This window comes from Euleptes europaea, chromosome 5, assembly GCF_029931775.1.
Source record: "Euleptes europaea isolate rEulEur1 chromosome 5, rEulEur1.hap1, whole genome shotgun sequence".
In the NCBI taxonomy this organism is placed as follows: Eukaryota; Metazoa; Chordata; class Lepidosauria; order Squamata; family Sphaerodactylidae; genus Euleptes; species Euleptes europaea.
In genome coordinates, this window is record NC_079316.1 from 95,844,732 (window position 1) to 95,862,204 (window position 17,473).

Below are 17,473 nucleotides of genomic sequence, written 5' to 3' on the forward strand. Positions count from 1 at the left end.
CAAAATAATAGAAGCAGCACCTGTAGCTTTAAGAAACAAATGCCCTCATGGCTACTGCTAGGCAACCACAATAGTACTGCCACTTTAAACCTTGGTTTCTGTCAGTTAAAAGCCAGCTGGGCAAGGCCCTTCCCTAGGCTATTACTGCCTTTGAAGGATAACTCATTGGGACCAGGCCCAGTACAAACCACCAGGTAACTTGATGCCATGCGACTTGCATCGCTAACCCAGGACTGGCTACTTGCTACTGTTCAACAGAGCCCTGACTCATAAAAGCCAGCGCAGTGTAGAGGTTACAGTTTTAGTCTAGGATCTGGGAAACCCAGGTTTGACTTCCTGCTCTGCTGTGGAAGCTACCTGGTGACCTTGGGCCAGTTGCACAGTCTCAACCTAACCTACTTCACAGGGTTGTTGTGAGGATAAAATGGAGCAGAGGAGAAAAGTGTAAATTGCTTTGGGTCCCCATTGTGGAGAAAGGTAGGGTACAACCAAAATATATATATTGCTAAAAATGGGAAGGGGAAATTAAAGGTAGGTTGGTGAGAAGGAAGCAGGAAGCTTGAGGATATGTGGGTTGCCAGATCAAAGGAAAAGAAAATAGTTTGGTGAACAGGATAGGATACAAGGGAAATTAGCTGTTCCTGCAAGTCCTTGTGGGTTCCCAACCACACAACTGGGCCATCATTTGAACGAGGAAAGGCTGCCGGGGAAGGGAAGGAGGAAAAGCTGAAGACAGGAAAGACAAGGTAGGTGGGAAGGAGAGAAGGAAGCAGGAAAGAGGAGAGCTTCAGGGATTTTCAGAGAAGGGAAAGAGGAAACAGTGGGGGAAAGGGAAATAACACACCCAGCAAGTCCTTGCAAGTCTCCCACTTGTTATTACTATTAAACTACAATTCACTATAAAGCCTTTTATCCCAAGTCAAAGTGTAACACTACATGACTTTAGCATGAAATATCAATTATATGACGATGCTCACAGATAGAATGATATAGAACCTAACATTATATATACCGTAATCATTAACTTTGTTAATTCCAAAAAAGTTCTCTTCTAATTCAATTAAACTAGCCATATGTATATCCAACACTAAGATTTGCCTTCATTATGCTAATATTTAAGCAGCTTTTTTCACCAGTTAAGCTAATAATTCAGAAAGAAGTATTAGTGGCCCTGAGCAAATGACCTGCCACATCATCCACTCACTGCTCAGGTGATCAGGTCAAATTCTCTGAAAACCAGTAAGTTTGTTCCAAAATTTGTTCAAAAATTGAATCACTTTTTTTTCATTTACTTAAACCAATTTTATGTTTTAAAGCTTCAGCTGTTTCTCTTTTTTAAAATAACCTGGTGTAAAATACGAACTGAATTTGAATGCAATATCTCTTAAAACTGAATATATACATACAGAACTCTGCTTTTCTTCATAAAGAAATAACTGTGGAAAAACATCTTTTATGTCTACCAGCTACCTGATCTCTGAAATTCATTTGACATTCTAATTAGGAAATACCAAAGAACGTGGTCATTTAGGTTCTATCTCATGAAAAGGTAGGTTACTTCCACTAACCACTGCTAGCCCTTGCTTCTGGTTGAGATTATTTTTTGGCAGGACCATCAGGGAGTAGGGGAAGGATAAAACAGAAAGCTGAGTAAAGGTGTGGAATAGTCACACACATTTTGGAGACCCAGATGTCATCAAGCTCACTGGGTGACCTTGGGCAAGTCGCTATTAACCTAGCCTACTTCTTAGGGCTGTTGTGAGAGAAAAATTGAAGTGGGGAAAGCCATGGATGCCACACTGAGTTCCTCACAGTACAGACAGAACAAAAAACCAACAGGCAATGAGAGACATTGGAAAGAAGTGCCTTCTAATGTTGTAGACAGGTGCTGGTTAAAATCAACCAATTCTTACACCCGCAGGTGGAAAAAGATGCCTTACCTGGGGTTCAGAGAGTAATGTACTGAATAACATTTTCTAATAATAGTAAAAATATTTAAATATCTAAGAAAGTTATTGTGCACCCGCTGAGGTTGTCTATTAAACCAATACACTTTTGGCATAGAAACAATTACCTAGCAGAACTCTGTGCTGCAGAGTGGTAAGCTGCAGGACTGCAGTCCAAGCTCTGCTCACGACCTGAGTTTAATCCTGACGGAAGTCTGTTTCAGGTAGCTGGCTCAAGGTTGACTCAGCCTTCCATCCTTCCAAGGTCGGTAAAATGAGTATCCAGCTTGCTGGGGGTAAAGTGTAAATGACTAGGGAAGGCACTGGCAAACCATCCCGTAAACCTAGTCTGCCTAGTAAACGTCATGATGTGACATCACCCCATGGGTCAGTAATGACCTGGTGCTTTCACAAGGGACTACCTTTACTTTTTACCTAAATAGAAAATTTTGATTCATATCAGTTATTTAAATCAACATGTTGTAATATAAAAAGTATGCTGTGAATATGCACACCCAGAACACTAGCAGGTTGGATTTCTAAGAACCATGCCACTATCCCTTTGATGAAGCATGCCTGATTCTCAGTCAGAGCAGTGACTGCAACTTTAGAGCTCACTACATTTATGTGAGCTTACTGCTTGCTCAGAAAGGTTTTTAAAGTTCTAAGAACAAGTCTCTCTTGGCTGCCTGTGCCATTTCTACCACAAAGTCATCATCACAGAATTCCAAACATCTGAAACATGCCTACTGGTTGACTACATACTTTCAAGGAAGAGGCCTTGAACACTTAATTGCTTGCTCACATGGCAGAGATGCTCAGGACACCTTAGCTACACCACAATAAACTGCCTCCCTTTTCAAGTATAGGTTCCTTATGGCTGAAACACTGCTGCCATAAAACAATACACTTTAAAAGGCGACACATCACATAATTTAATACTTTTAATCACATCAAGTTGCAAATGCAGCACACACATATAGCATGTTTCTCTACAAAAAAAAAAAAAAGGAAACAAGGGCTTAGTCTTTTCTCAGTCACAGAGTTCAAGCGTCATTCATTGCTGCCAGCACTGGAAATGTATTTTGCATCTAAGCTTTGGAGTTTTTTTTAATACCAGACTTCAACTTGGCTCTCAGAAAAAGAGGAGTGCTTGGTTCAAAGACAGTTACTGTTTAGGAATGAATTGCACAGGGGTAGAATTCCTGTAAGGTGCCAGAAAACATCATTATTTAAGAATAGAGAAACTCTTGTGAGTTTAATCTGCCAGCCAACCCCGTTTTATACCTGTCACTAACTCAAGTTAAAATCCCTGCAACGTACATGCAAAAAAGTGGGATAGCTGTTCTTTAACCACCTTAATTTCAAGTACAACAGAAGGTTTATAGGGATAGGCAAATGTTCTGGCCTAAGCTGCCAAAAGGTCTGCAACATCTACTTATGAAGATGTTGGTGTGTGAACAAAAAAAAACCTTGTTTAAAAAACTGGGGGCTGAATTTGGCCAGACATGCTTGGGACCAGCCAAACGCCAAGAGTACTGCCAGCATCTCAGGACTCACTCGGTGGCTGTTTAGGTCCAGGAGACATTGATGGGCATATGCCATGCCTGTTGCCTTCTCTTGTACCACTGGCCCCAGAGGTGCTGCTAGTGCCTCAGTGGTTTAGGTGAAGATCTGCCCAGAATGCCAAGCAAAAGGATCTGGTGTACTGCTGACAGCATATATGCCCAGGTTTATCTAACCTATTATAGCATATTAAACACCAACACGTGCTGCATCTTGAGTTTAAGTCCCTGGAAACAGTATACCTACAACACAACACCCCATACTGAAAGTACTGCAAACTTTTGACAACCCTTTGAAGGCAGATCGACCAGACAATAATTGTATGTTTATGTTAATATAATCAAAATGAAGCTTCCAAAGTCCAATCAGACTCATTACTCCAAGCACCTTACACACTGCACAGCATCAGAATCCCTACATTCTCCTGTGCAAGAATAAATGCAGCACTACAAGGTAAAATATAAGTAGGGAAACTGGAGCACCTATTCAAAGGGCCAAGTCAAAGCACCACTGGGGCCTCATCAAACCCACCATCATTCCTATAAATACCTTAATTTTCCAAAAAGCTGAGGAATTGTGTAAGTGATACACTATTCCTTTAAGACATTTCAATGGGGTGTCATCAGAAATGACAATGTGCGCCTCACAGCCTCCCTAGAGGGAGGACTTCCAAATTGGAAGAGTCGGCCTCAGGAAGGCTGCCTGAGCCACACTGCGCCTCTCCTTTGAGCGCCGCATTCAGGACGGCTTTATCCAGTCCCGTCACATTCTTTTATCATATCGCCACAAACGAGGAGCGCTCACCAGCCTGAGCCATTCCTCACGCCTTAAAGTAGTAGAAAAGGGCAAGAGTCCAGTAGCACCTTAAAGACTAACAAAAATATTTTCTGGTAGGGTATGAGCTTTCGTGAGCCACAGCTCACTTCTTCAGAAGATAACTCACAGTGGGTAGCCACTTCTGAAGAAGTGAGCTGTGGCTCACGAAAGCTCATACCCTACCAGAAAATATTTTTGTTAGTCTTTAAGGTGCTACTGGACTCTTGCCCTTTCCTACTACTGCAGACACACTAACACGGCTACCCACTGTGAATTATCTTCGCGCCTTAAAAGCAGCCACCGAACAGGGCGCACCACTGGGAGGGGCAGCTCAACCCGGAGGCAGTAGCGCGCCTGAAGAACGCTTCTCTGTCGCATTCACACGTTACGCAGCCAGCAACCCACTAGCAACGCAAAGAGAAGACGACAGGCTCCCTTTGAGCCAGGATGCCCGTGTGAGAAAGGCAGAAAGCGAGCCGGGGTTTTCATGGGAAACACAAAGCCGAGATCATTCCACGCTGCCTGCCCACCGAGCCCCCCTCCCCCTCCTTGTTACGAGCGCACAAAAGAGGCCATGTAAATAGAGACTGGGAAGGGCAGCCATGAAGGAGCTAGAAAAGATTCTTAAGTGTAAGGATGTGTCACTGGCCACCAAGACTAGATTAATTCATGCCATCGTATTCCCTATTACTATGTATGGGTGTGAAAGCTGGACAGTGAAGAAAGCGGATAGGAAGAAAATAGATTCCTTTGAAAGGTGGTGTTGGAGGAGAGTGTTACGGATACCCTGGACCGCCAAAAAAAACAACAAATCAGTGGGTTATAGATCAAATCAAGCCTGAACTGACCCTAGGAGCTAAAATGACTAAACTGAGGCTGTCGTATTGTGGTCATGTCATGAGACGACAAGAGTCACTGGAAAAGACAGTCATGCTAGGAAAAGTTGAGGGCAGCAGGAAAAGAGGAAGACCCAACAAGAGGTGGACGGACTCCATGAAGGAAGCCACAGCCTTCAATTTGCAAGATCTGAGCAAGGCTGTCAAAGATAGGACATTTTGGAGGACTTTCATTCATAGGGTCCCCATGAGTCGGAAGCGACTTGACGGCACTGAACACACACACACACACAGCCGAGCTCGTTCCACGCTGCCCGCCCACCGAGCCCCCCTCCCCCTCCTTGCTACGAGCGCACAAAAGAGGCCATGTAAACAGAGCAAGAGCCCCCCCCGCGCGAACCTGTTTTGTCCGCTCTGTGCGCAAGCGCAGTAGCACCCCCGCCCCCTCCCCTCACAGACGCCTCACAATTAGGGGGAGACGAAACGCGCGGCGCTTGTGACAGAAAAGCGGTTGGGAGGCGCTGAGGAGCGGCCGGGTTCGGCACCTTCCCGACCCCACCCTTCCCCACACACACACTTACACAACAACTCGGGAAATGATACAGGACACCATGGTGTCGTCGTCGTCGTGGCTGCTCTTTTGTCCCGCCGCCGCTCCAAGACAGGCCCGGCCGGATCCCTGGGAACCCGCCCCACCAGCCTGGCTCCCTTCGCCGCGCCGGGCTCCGAATGGCCGCGGCTGTTTCCCCGGAAAGTTTATCGCCCCGCCCCTTCTCGCCTCAGACCTCACAGGAGGCGCCGCCCCGCCCACACGTGGAAGGGGATTGGTCGGTGACGTCCCGCCTCAGACCGCCGCCGGCCCTGCCGTCAAAGCGAGCATCGGCGCATGCGCGTTGATGAATGGTCGTGGTGGGAAAAAGATGGAGGCAGGGGAGGGAGTGAAGGGGTCTTGAGCGATGGCCGTAGGGTGCCTGCTGGAATCCCCATTCCTTTCTTCTGGGATCCGGGTGGCTCACTTGAAGAAAGGGACTCACAGTCCTATCCTATGGTTTTCTGTTTGTCCTTAACGATTTTCAACATTTATGCCTTTGGTTGAATTTATGTCAGTAAACATAGACGTGCCTCACTTCAGAGGAGTGGGCCGTTAAGGATGAAGAAAACATTATTTTTCATAATTCACAGTGGGTCGCCGTGTTAGTCTGTCTGCAGTAGTAGAAAAGGGGCAAGAGTCCAGTAGCACCTTAAAGACTAACAAGAATATTTTCTGGTCGGGTAGGAGCTTTCGTGAGCCACCAAGATTAAGTTAATTCATGCCGTCGTATTCCCTATTACTATGTATGGGTGGGAAAGCTGGACAGTGAAGAAAGCTGATAGGAAGACAGTATGAAATGTGGTGTTGGAAAGTATGAAATGTGGTGTTGGAGGAGAGTGTTACGGATACCGTGGACTACCCAAAAAAAACAAATCAGTGGGTTACAGATCAAATCAAGCCTGAACTGACCCTAGAAGCTAAAATGACTAAACTGAGGCTGTCGTATTGTGGTCACGTCATGAGACGACAAGAGTCACTGGAAAAGACAGTCATGCTGGGAAAAGTTGAGGGCAGCAGGAAAAGAGGAAGACCCAACAAGAGATGGACGGACTCAATAAAGGGCAAGAGTCCAGTAGCACCTTAAAGACTAACAAAAATATTTTCTGGTAGGGTATGAGCTTTCATGTGCCACAGCTCACTTCTTCAGATACAGCTTAGAACGTGAATCCATCTGTCTTTAAGTATAGGAGAGTACTTTTATACTATACTTAAAGACAGATGGATTCACATTCTAGCTGTATCTGAAGAAGTGAGCTGTGGCTCACGGAAGCTCGTACCCTACAAGAAAATTTTTTTGTTAGTCTTTAAGGTGCTACTGGACTCTTGCCCTTTTCTACTATTATTTTTCATGCAAGGCTTATTTTGTTGGTCGATGTTGTCCTCTGCTAAGACTCCCTTTCCTGTCAAAGATACATCCACTTTTTTCTGTATAATAAAGGAAGCCAGCAACCCAAATTTTGTTCTTCAGTGGGAGTGCTGAAATGTCTCTAAAACATCAGGAAATACACAGTCAGCACAGTCGTGAGAAAGAATGGCCATAGATTGATTACACAATACTATGTGGCGCTACATCGGTGGATAAAGGTAGGTAATATGTTTGGTAAATTATGGAAATACAAAATAAATGGAAATACAACAAATTCGAAGGAGGTTTTTGTTGTTATGGTTGGCAGACTTCTCATTGTTAAACAAAAATTATGGTAAATAATTCTAAGTACAACATATTAAAGGTATGACTGTTATTAGACACCACCACCCCAAGTTTACGAGCCTTTTAAAAGAGCCTAGTGGCCAAACAGAGCTGTTATATGGGCCATTAGGATTATTGCAGTCACAATCTCTTTTGCTAACCATTGAAATCTAATGAAACCCCTAGCATGAGTAGTACTTAAAACTCTGGGACTTAGCTAAAATGAAGCATTTTTAAAAAATTGTTCGTAGGTAGTAGCGTTGCTGCTTAGTTTCTGATACATGAGTAATCCAGAGTTCTGCTTGGTTGTGTTAAGATGGTGTTAGCCCCAGAATTGTCCATCGCCTCCAGCACAAACTGGGAATGAGCTGATGTCCACAGATAAAGTTAAACATGTACTGTGAAAATGTCACAAGAAAATCGTAACTATAAAACCGGAATCTTTTGAAACGTCAGTCAGCACTTTGTCCCATCCCGATCTCACTTCAAGCATCACAAGAGAGCTGTCTAGATGGTACCGCCTCTCCTGGTACGTTCCCCAGAGAACTTTACAAACATCAACTACCGGTACCAACTTTCTGGTGATCCCTGGCCCAAAGAGTGTCTGGCTGGCCTCGGCCAGGGCTTTTTCAGTACTGCACATGACTACCACTGCCAGGCTTGATGTCTGACGTCTTTTTCCTATTGCGCGTGTCCTACAACTACTCTGACAGAACTTACCTTTGTTACTCCGCATGACCTACCTTTTCTTGTCATTCAAGCCATTCCATCTCAAGTTCTGCTTGCCAACTTTGGGAATTTCTAAAGTTTTCATTGTAATCTGTCTCAATTGGATATTGCTTAGTATTTCCAAGGCCCTTGAGAGGGCTTGGGGTGTTATGATCTCAGTGGCAATTGACAGATTTACTTCTCAGTGCTCTTCCCTACCTTCTAAGAGACTCCTGGTACACAGGGAGCTGAGGAAGTGGGGAGACAACGAGAGCATAGGTGGCAGAATGCCAAAGCACACCCATTTGAAGAACTATGAGGCATCAGCGACAGTAATGAGGATTTTCTTATCTGCTACCATTGCATCAACTAATTTGCATCTAGCCTAGTTATTCTCAGCTGGGCTGTAGCCCTTTAGAACAGCCATCCAGAAGAGGTCAGGAGGGCATCCATGTTGGCCCATTTCTGGGGATTATGTAAGGCTTCCTTATTTAAAAGGGCTTTTGAAAGCAGGAAGTCTCTGATGTCTATTGTAATCTAAAGAAGGACTGTAAGTAGTTGTTCATCTGTTTCCTGAAGGAATATTGCAGCTTATTTGCTAAAATTATCAGTGCTGATCTTGGAAATATTTCCTAACCCCATCTCTGGCTCACCAGAATTGCGTGGCCAGGCAATCGGTGGGGTGGGGGAGAGGTTGGACTCTTTAACTGCAGCATGGAATTATAAAATATTATTATTCACTTATTGTACTTGTGTAAAACCTTCAGAATTTTAGTCTGAAGCATTGTTCTTCCCACAGTGCATCAGAATTGGGAGCTGAGTAACTAAAAGAGTGGGGGGAAGAGAGGGGGCACTGCACAAACATCCTCCATTTAGGCATTACAAAACAGAACAGGAAGTTTATTCAAAACTGTAGCTCTGATTTGTGAGTTGCGTTGTAGATGTGTCCTCATTTCAAGTCTGAACCTGTTCCCCTAGAACAGCTATTCTGGCAGTAACAGACGTTTGCAATGCAATAGCTAAATCATAAGCCTCTGCTGTAGCAAATAAACTTTTGAAATCTTAGGTGTGTAGAGAAACAAGGTGGGAGAGATTTGGAGAGAAACGGTGCCCAAGGAAAAGAAAAAGTTAAGTTTCCCCTCCCACCTCTGCAAATTCTCCAGTCTAAATTCTCTCTCCTGAAACAGTTTATAATTAAAAAAAAAAGTTGGAACTCAATTATATGTGTTTTTGTGTAACATGAAATAAGTCTATTTGCTATCACCTTCTAACTTGCTGCTATAAATTCCCAAGTTCATCTTGGCACAAGCTAATAACCTTTATGGTTTTCATATTTACTGACATATTTATGGAGTAACATATATATACATGTTTTCTATAAAAAAAAATTGTGAGTTTACTCAAGAAAGAGTTGCAAAAGGTTCTTCCTTAACCTACCACAGCACATGGATCTTTAATTTTTGCCATTGGAGAGAGAGGAAAAAATAAAAGGTGAAGGTAGAAAACACATTTTGTAGTAAACAAAAGGAAGTGTATTATAATTGAAACAATGGCCGTTAACACATGGCTGCTTTAATAGAATCATAGAGTTGGAAGGGACCACCAGGGCCATCAAGTCCAACCCCCTGCACAATGCAGAAAATTCACAACTACCTCCCCCCTCCACACCCCTAGTGACCAGAAGCTGGCCAAGATGCCCTCCCTCTCATCATCTGCCTAAGGTCACAGAATCAGCATTGCTGACAAATGGCCATCTAACCTCTTAAAAACCTCCAGGGGAGGAGAGCTTACCACCTCCCGAGGAAGCCTGTTCCACTGAGGAACAGCTCTGTTAGAAAATTCTTCCTAATGTCTAGATAGAAACTCTTTTGATTTAATTTCAACCCTTTGGTTCTGGTCCGACCTTCTTACGGCAACAGACAACAACTCGGCACCATCCTCAATATGACAGCCCTTCAAGTACTTGAACATGGTTATCATATCCCCTCTCAGTCTTCTCCTCTTCAGGCTAAACATACCCAGCTCCTTCAACCTTTCCTCATAGGACTTGGTCTCCAGACCCCTCACCATCTTTGTTGCCCTTCTCTGGATACGTTCCAGCTTGTCTACATCTTTCTTAAATTGTGGTGCCCAAAACTGAACACAGTACTCTAGTTGAGGTCCAACCAGAGCACAGTAAAGCGATACCGTCACTTCGCGTGATCTGGACATTATACTTCTGTTGATGCAGCCCAAGACTGCATTTGCCTTTTTAGTGACAGCATCACACTGCTGACTCATGTTCAGTGTTTGGTCTACTAAGACCCCAAGATCCTTTTCACACACACTACTGCTCAAACAAGTATCCCCCATCCTATAATTATGCATTTGATTTTTCCTACCTAAATGCAGAACTTTACATTTGTCTTTGCTGAAGTGCATTTTATTAGTTCTAGCCCATTTCTCCAGCCTGTCAAGATCATCCTGCATCTTGGCTCTGTCTTCTACCGTATTTGCTACCCCTCCCAATTTAGTATCATCTGCAAATTTAATAAGCATCCCCTCTATTCCTTCATCCAAATCATTTATAAAGATGTTGAACAACACAGGGCCCAGGATAGATCCCTGAGGAACTCCACTAGTCACTTCTCTCCAAGTGGACAAGGAACCATTAACTAGCACTCGTAGGTTATCCGGGCTGTGTAACCGTGGTCCTAGGAGAACCAATGAACTCTGACCGTGAAAGCCTTTGACAATATTAACTAGCACTCTTTGGGTACGATCTGTCAACCAGTTGCAGATCCATCTAACAATAATAGGATCTAACCCACATTTTCCCAATTTGTCAACTAGAATTGTGGTGCCCAAAACTGAACACAGTACTCTAGTTTCTCCCTCTTTCCTCTCGGGAATGCAACGAATTGAGGAGGTCTGCACGCACGTGCTTTGCCCACATGGGGGTTCAGTCCTCCTGCTTTTGCTCTATCCCCGAAGAACCCATTCCTCTGTTATTGCGACTTAAATGGAAGTTGCTTAACAAAGGAAGGAGTCTGCCTGTGCGTGCTCCTCCGGGTCGAGTCCCTGCTTGGAGACTTCTGGGCAGGCAGGGGCAGCAGCGGTTGCACTTTCCAGCTGGGGGGGGAGGCAGGCGGCGGCTTCACCAGCTCCTGCTGCCTCCATCCTTTGCCGGCTTCTGCTCTTCTCCGCCAGGAGGGAGGCGAGCGGCTGCCCCCACCTTCCGCCTGGAAGCGCCTATCTCTCTCTCCCCCCCTCCGCTTGGCAACCTCAGTAGGGGGGAGGCGAGCCTTCCCGACCATGCATTCAATTTTTTGAACGCATGATCAAGAGGTGCGCCACCGGGAAGAGACAAAACATTGCGAATCTTGACATGCGTTAATGGCCTATTATACAGAAACTATCTTATATAGTCACAATAGATAGGTCTACCAGAATATTTGCATATTAAGCTAAACAGTAACATTGAAAACACTTAACTCTTTAATATATTATACCATTATTCATACAATAGTGTATTAGTTATAGCCAAATTTATTTACATTTAAACAAAACCACATTCTCAAAGTAGTTATTTGGTTTCTCACTTAGACTCAAGATAGAGTCCAGAAAAAGAAGAAAATGAAATCATACATAATAGGACATAGAATGAACAATGGAATAGGAGTAGGAGTACAAAGTTGAATGACAATGTGAACCACAATATAATTATACAGTAGCAGTATATAAGATATCCAATGAACAATGCAATAGGACGAAGAATACAGAATTGACAGCACATTCCTGAGGTTTGGAGCCGAAAGTGCTTAGGAGGCCCGCAGGCCAGCCTTTGCGCTCCGGCCAAGTCTCCAAGAGGTAGCGCAGACCCGAAGCGTCAAAGATCTGGGTGTCATGCATGGCGCCCAGGAATTTGGCCACCAGGTTGGTGAAGAGGCCTCTGTGATCACAGGCAGCCTGGACGTTGATGCTGTAGAAGCGGTGGCGATTCCTGTAGAGGTGTGGGTCCTCGGGGGGGGGCAGGAGCACAATGTGGGTGCAATTGACTGCACCAACGACGTTGGGGAAGCTGGTGACAGCCTGGAAGCCCGCCCAGATGGGGGCAAGCTGTGCCTCCTCGGTGGGGAACTGGACATGGCAGTGAATGTTGGCTACCGTGGCGTCCAGGAAGGCGTGGAGGCAGCGGCATGCCAAGGAGGGAGAGACCTCCAGAACGTCGGCAATGACCCCTGGAAGCTGCCACTGGCCAGAAATCGCAAGAACAGCAGCACTTTCTGCAGGACAGGGATGAGCCAAGGCCCATCCAGAGTCCCCTGGAGAGCGGGGCCCACCTCTTTGCAAAGCATCTGAATAGCAGCCCTGTCCAGGCAGAGACGTCGAGGCAGTCAGTGTCTAAGAGGCGGAGGATGCTGATGCACTCTCTGTACCTGCAGCTGCAGACCTGTTGGCGGCACCATCATCGAAGAGCAACCCAGACGTACAGAGCTGGCAGCAGGTGGATGACTCTCAGGTGGGTCGGGCTGGGAAGATGAGACCTAGGCGGGAGTGGAAGGGTGCATCAGCCTGGCCGCGTGTCTAAACAAGGTGCCCCGGAATGCATTCCCAGACAATGGAGTTGCGCTTAAGCCATCTCCCCCATGCTCCACAGTTGCGAGGCGCCAAGGTCACCCCGGCTGCCGAACAGCCCTTATTTCCTCACTCCCAGGCGCGCCCCCTCCCTTTGTGCAGGGCACCCAAGGAACATGGCGGAGGACAGGGAGGCTAGCTGGACTCCCTCACGCCGGCCCAACTGGACAGACTCCAAGAAGGAATCGTGGTGGGAAATGTGTTGGTCGCCATCCCCCAGATAGGCGCATGCTGGCCTGGAAGTGATGGGGTGCCTTTCTCTGCAGGTCTGCCTCCCTTGCCTTTGACCGCCGCTGCTGCTGTCATCCAGCGTGAGCACCCCCCCAAGGAGCGCCAAGGTGACTCAGGTAATGCAATTCAGGAGCCCATGAAGATTCCAAGGTCTCGTGGCCTGCCTGATGACTGGTGCCCAGCACCCGAGACCTCAGGAACTTCATCACGAGAGAAGCAGCAGCTCCCGGCCACCGCCCCTCCATGAGCCACCGAACGACCTCCTCAGGTGGCAGAGGGGATGGGCCCTGGGCCTTGTGCCCATGGACCCAGCCAGCACAACTCATCCCCCCACTTTCTCCTCCATGTGGGCAGCCATTGAGAGGGATTGTCTGGAGGCCAGACATGAGTGGCAAGAGACGAGCAAGCGGGCTGATTGCTAGATGGAGACCTTGGCTGCCGATATCACTGCCTCTAGGGGTCACCTGTCAATGGGGCTGGAGCTGACCCTCACCATCGTGGAGTGGCAGGCGGGATTACTGGGGGCCTTGCAAAACCTACCCTGAGCCATGCCCCCCCACTGCCTCCTCAATCCCCCCTGGGCCCTGACCACCTGCAGCCATGGACAGGGCCATCCCCCCGTACACCAAGGGTGGCAAAAGACACCCTACATCTTGCGGCCAGAGGGGTGTTGCTGCCGGCCCCCGTCCCACCCTGGAGGTCGTGTCAAGAGAGAGACTGATAGTTGGGTGCAACTTAGGGTGACGGGGACCCGTGGAGGTGGCCCTTCTGATAATTCGCACCAATTCTCCTAGCCAACGGACCCTTATTATTGACACTCCCCTGGCCCCTTCAGATCTCCTACCCTTCCTCTCCCACCCTGTTCTCCCTCCCTCCCTTGGAGCCCTCGCCCTTTCCCCTGCACCCCTCTCACTGAGGGGTGCAGCCCACACCACGGCCTGACCCTCCCATCCCCAATCCGTGCCCTGCCCCCTCAAAATGATGCCCCTCCCCCGAAAGTAGCCCTGCTGAAACTGATGTCCCTGCATGGCCTTGAACTATATGGCGGCAGTCCTGCGCCGCCGCTGCCCCACACGTCACCCTCTCCCTTCCCTTTTTGCTTTTATCTTCCTTGGCCGCTCACACCGCCGCGAAGCCCCTTAGGAGGCCTCCCGGCTGCGCCACTGCTGTACCTCTCCCCGCCGCACAGCACCTGTAGCCTCAGGAATGCTCTGTGAATAACAATGTGAACAGCAAACTGCCCAGGTCAGCATAGTGCAAGCCATGCAGTGTGAGATTACAAAGGTACAGGCAATACAGTATCCACTCCAATATGAAGGTGCCCTTCAGGATCATTCTATCCCACTACCTAATCTAACTAAAGACCGACTTTGTTTGGGGTTACATATGATAACTGCTGCTAGAACTACCTTTGCCAGACATTGGAAACAAAAATTGACTCCAAAGATAGAGGAATGGCTGATTAAAGTTAAAGAAATATATGTTTTAATTAAGCAACAACTTATCAGAAAAATAGCGATACAATAAGTTTAGATGAGTTATGGTCACAAACTATAAATAGAGAATTTTGTAAATAAGAGAAATGCGTTGTGCTTAGGACGGAACGATGAATATGAAGAAAAAGAAATAAGCTGTAGCAGAGGAATCCTGTTATCTTATTGTGTATATAATTGTATTTTAAATCATGAAGTTTGTCATTTTTTTGCTTCTTTTAGTTGCTGTTATTGTTTATTGTTATCATTACTGTTGTTCTCCAATAAAATTTTATATTAAAAAAACGGTAATGTTCTCTAGTTTTGATCAGTTTGGGTATCTGGTCAACAATATCTTTAATTTTTGCCCCTAGAAACAACACGCCTCTTAGGTCCTGGGGTCAGGCCTGGACACATGGTGTTCCATACCTCTCAGCAGGGAGTCACTTACAACCAGCACTTTCCTTTTCCTTCCAGTTCCATCTCTTTGTGTCCCCCTGTCCTCCTCTCTCTGTCTTCCTTGTGTTTGTGTTTTTTCCGCTGGCAGTATTTCAGGTTCTTCTACCACTGTAAAGACCTGGAATCGATTCTTGAGTTCTAATGGCACTAAGTGCCGTCTCCCTCGATGCTTGTGGGGACGTGCTGCAGAGCTCTGAGGAGTCCTGTTAGGGCAGGCAACCACACTGTTGTCCGTTTGAATCATCTCCCCTTCCCTATGCATGGTCCTCGAGGCTTCTGTTAACAAAATTATATTTTGCCTTTAGCAACACTGTTATGGTTTTCAAGTATTTCTCCCTGCATCCCTGCTGATGAAGCAGTAAAACACAGGATTTATGTATGCTAGAGCTGAATTGGACTTAAAGCTTGCAGAAGACCCACACTGCCAACAATGAAAACACTTAATGGACACACAACCTCTAGTTGCATTTCCATTCCTTGAGTACCCTCACTGAGGAGTGCCGAAAGTTCTCTATTGTAGATTAACCTCCTAACTCAACAAAATGAGGGGAGAGACCAAATTTAGATCGACATTAAGCTCTCACAACTGCGATGTGTCCTTGAGCCTTGTTACTTCCTCTCAGCTGCTTCAGCTCACACCCACTAGTCCAAAAAATAATCATCCACCCAGGTAAATATATATTAATTTGTTTATTCCAGTGTGGAAGGAGCCACATTTGTCTGACTGGCTCCCACCAGACATCTAAAACAGTTACTCTGACACACGGCCCAACTGAGAGCTGGTATTTGCTGATCATGTCAGGAACGCACTATGGATAGGGGAGCTGGTCTAACCCACTCTCACAGTTGGAGGGTAGAGTTGTCAACTGCCTGGAGAAAAATAGAAGATTTATTTGTTACCTCACATTTATAGCCCGCCCTCATTCCTGGCCAAGCCAGGACAACAGTAATAAAAACAGTAATAAAACCAAGATGGCATTCTTATAGTAGTGAATAGTGCATCAAGTCGCAATTGACTTATGGTAAACCCTCCTGGGGTTTTCAGGGCAAGAGATGAGCAGAGTTGGTTTGCCATTGCCTTCCTTTGCATAGCAACCCCAGTCTTCCTCAGTGTTTTTCCATCCAAATACTGACCATGGCTGTCCCTGCTTAGCTTCCAAGCTCGGGTTAGTCTGGGGTATTCATGCTGCTACAATGTTATTCATCTACCATGCCATGAAAAGCTTCAGCTGCCCTTTTCCACACATTAAGCTTCTATTAAAAGGACAGAACGTTTTCTGCAGGCTTGCTGGCAACCCTATGAGGTATGTATTTTATATCTTAATCCTTTTTATTATTTAACCATATATTCTACTGCCACCAGTTATTCTTAAGTAAAATACCTTGGTAGTTTGGTATTGATTAGACATAGGTTAGACAGAGATTGACACCAAGGAAAAACCTCCACCAAAATATTAAAATATTTATTAATGCATTAAGAGGATAATATGGCTGTTTAACTTGATGTTTGTACACCTTTTGTTGATGTTTAAACATCACTGTAACCAAAGATGTCAATCTCTGTATTCCTTCTTTCCCCCAATTAAATTCAAGTAGCCATTTCCCCTTTATTCAGGCTTTCTCCCCATATTAACACTTAAAGAGACCTGCTTGCTTTGCTCTGGAATCTTTCTGCTTAGGCTCTTCCTGGGTGGTTCTGGATTTTGAAGATCAGTACATCTAGGGTTGTTATCTTCCAGGTGAGAATCAGAGATCTCCTGGAATGACAACTGATCTCCAGACTACATAAACTGCTTATTTATTATTTATTTATTTAAAACATTTATTGCACTTCCCCTGCTTTGGAAGGTGCAAATAGCTGCTTTGGAAGGTGAACTGTATGACATTATACCCTACCAAGGTTTCTCCCTTCCCTAAACTCCACTCTCACAGGCGCCACCCTCAAATCTCCAGGTATTTATGAACCCAGAATTGGCAACCCACTTCTGAAGAATCTTGAAGATAGAACCATTCCTTGGGTTACAGTAACTGAAGCAAGTGTGCTTGGAGGCCTAAAACATTGTAAATCCATCCTAGAAGTAAAATCACCTAACTTTGACCTCATAATGTAACTACTTTTCTTTATAAAACTTTACCTTTTTCTAATAGAACCATTATTTACATATTTTATATACATTTTACAAAATTCATTTTGGATTTTAGATTGTTTCTCTGCAAGCTCCCTCTGTATAAAGAGTTTATTGTCATCTTAAAAAGTAAAAGATGTATTATGGCCTGCACTTTTGAGGTCTAGAGCCTATTTCATCAGATACATGAAGTGCTCCCCTCAGTTGGCACACACAAGTATAGAGGGCAAAATGTAACCAATTTGCTGCCAAGGACTAAAATGGCTATGCCCTCAAGAAGCTTACTCAGCTCAGTTGGCCAGCCTGTAAATTTGCATAGTGTTTTATCTAGTGAGGGTAGCATTTTCAAATGTGATAGTTGAAGGTGACAATTTTAAAGGGTGTCTGATTACTGAGGGATATTTACAGTTTATC

At 45.5% G+C, this 17,473-nt stretch overlaps 1 protein-coding gene across 1 annotated transcript in view; it reads right to left on the minus strand.

The window, feature by feature from the left end:
- Positions 1-5,813, minus strand: part of REEP3 (receptor accessory protein 3) — an 87,382-nt gene extending 81,569 nt beyond the window's left edge. The window contains exon 1 of the mRNA XM_056849760.1: positions 5,746-5,813. Coding sequence (XP_056705738.1) covers positions 5,746-5,777 — 32 coding nt within the window. The 5' untranslated portion in view covers positions 5,778-5,813. The remainder of the gene's footprint in view (positions 1-5,745) is intronic.
- Between the last annotated feature and the right edge of the window lie 11,660 nt (positions 5,814-17,473).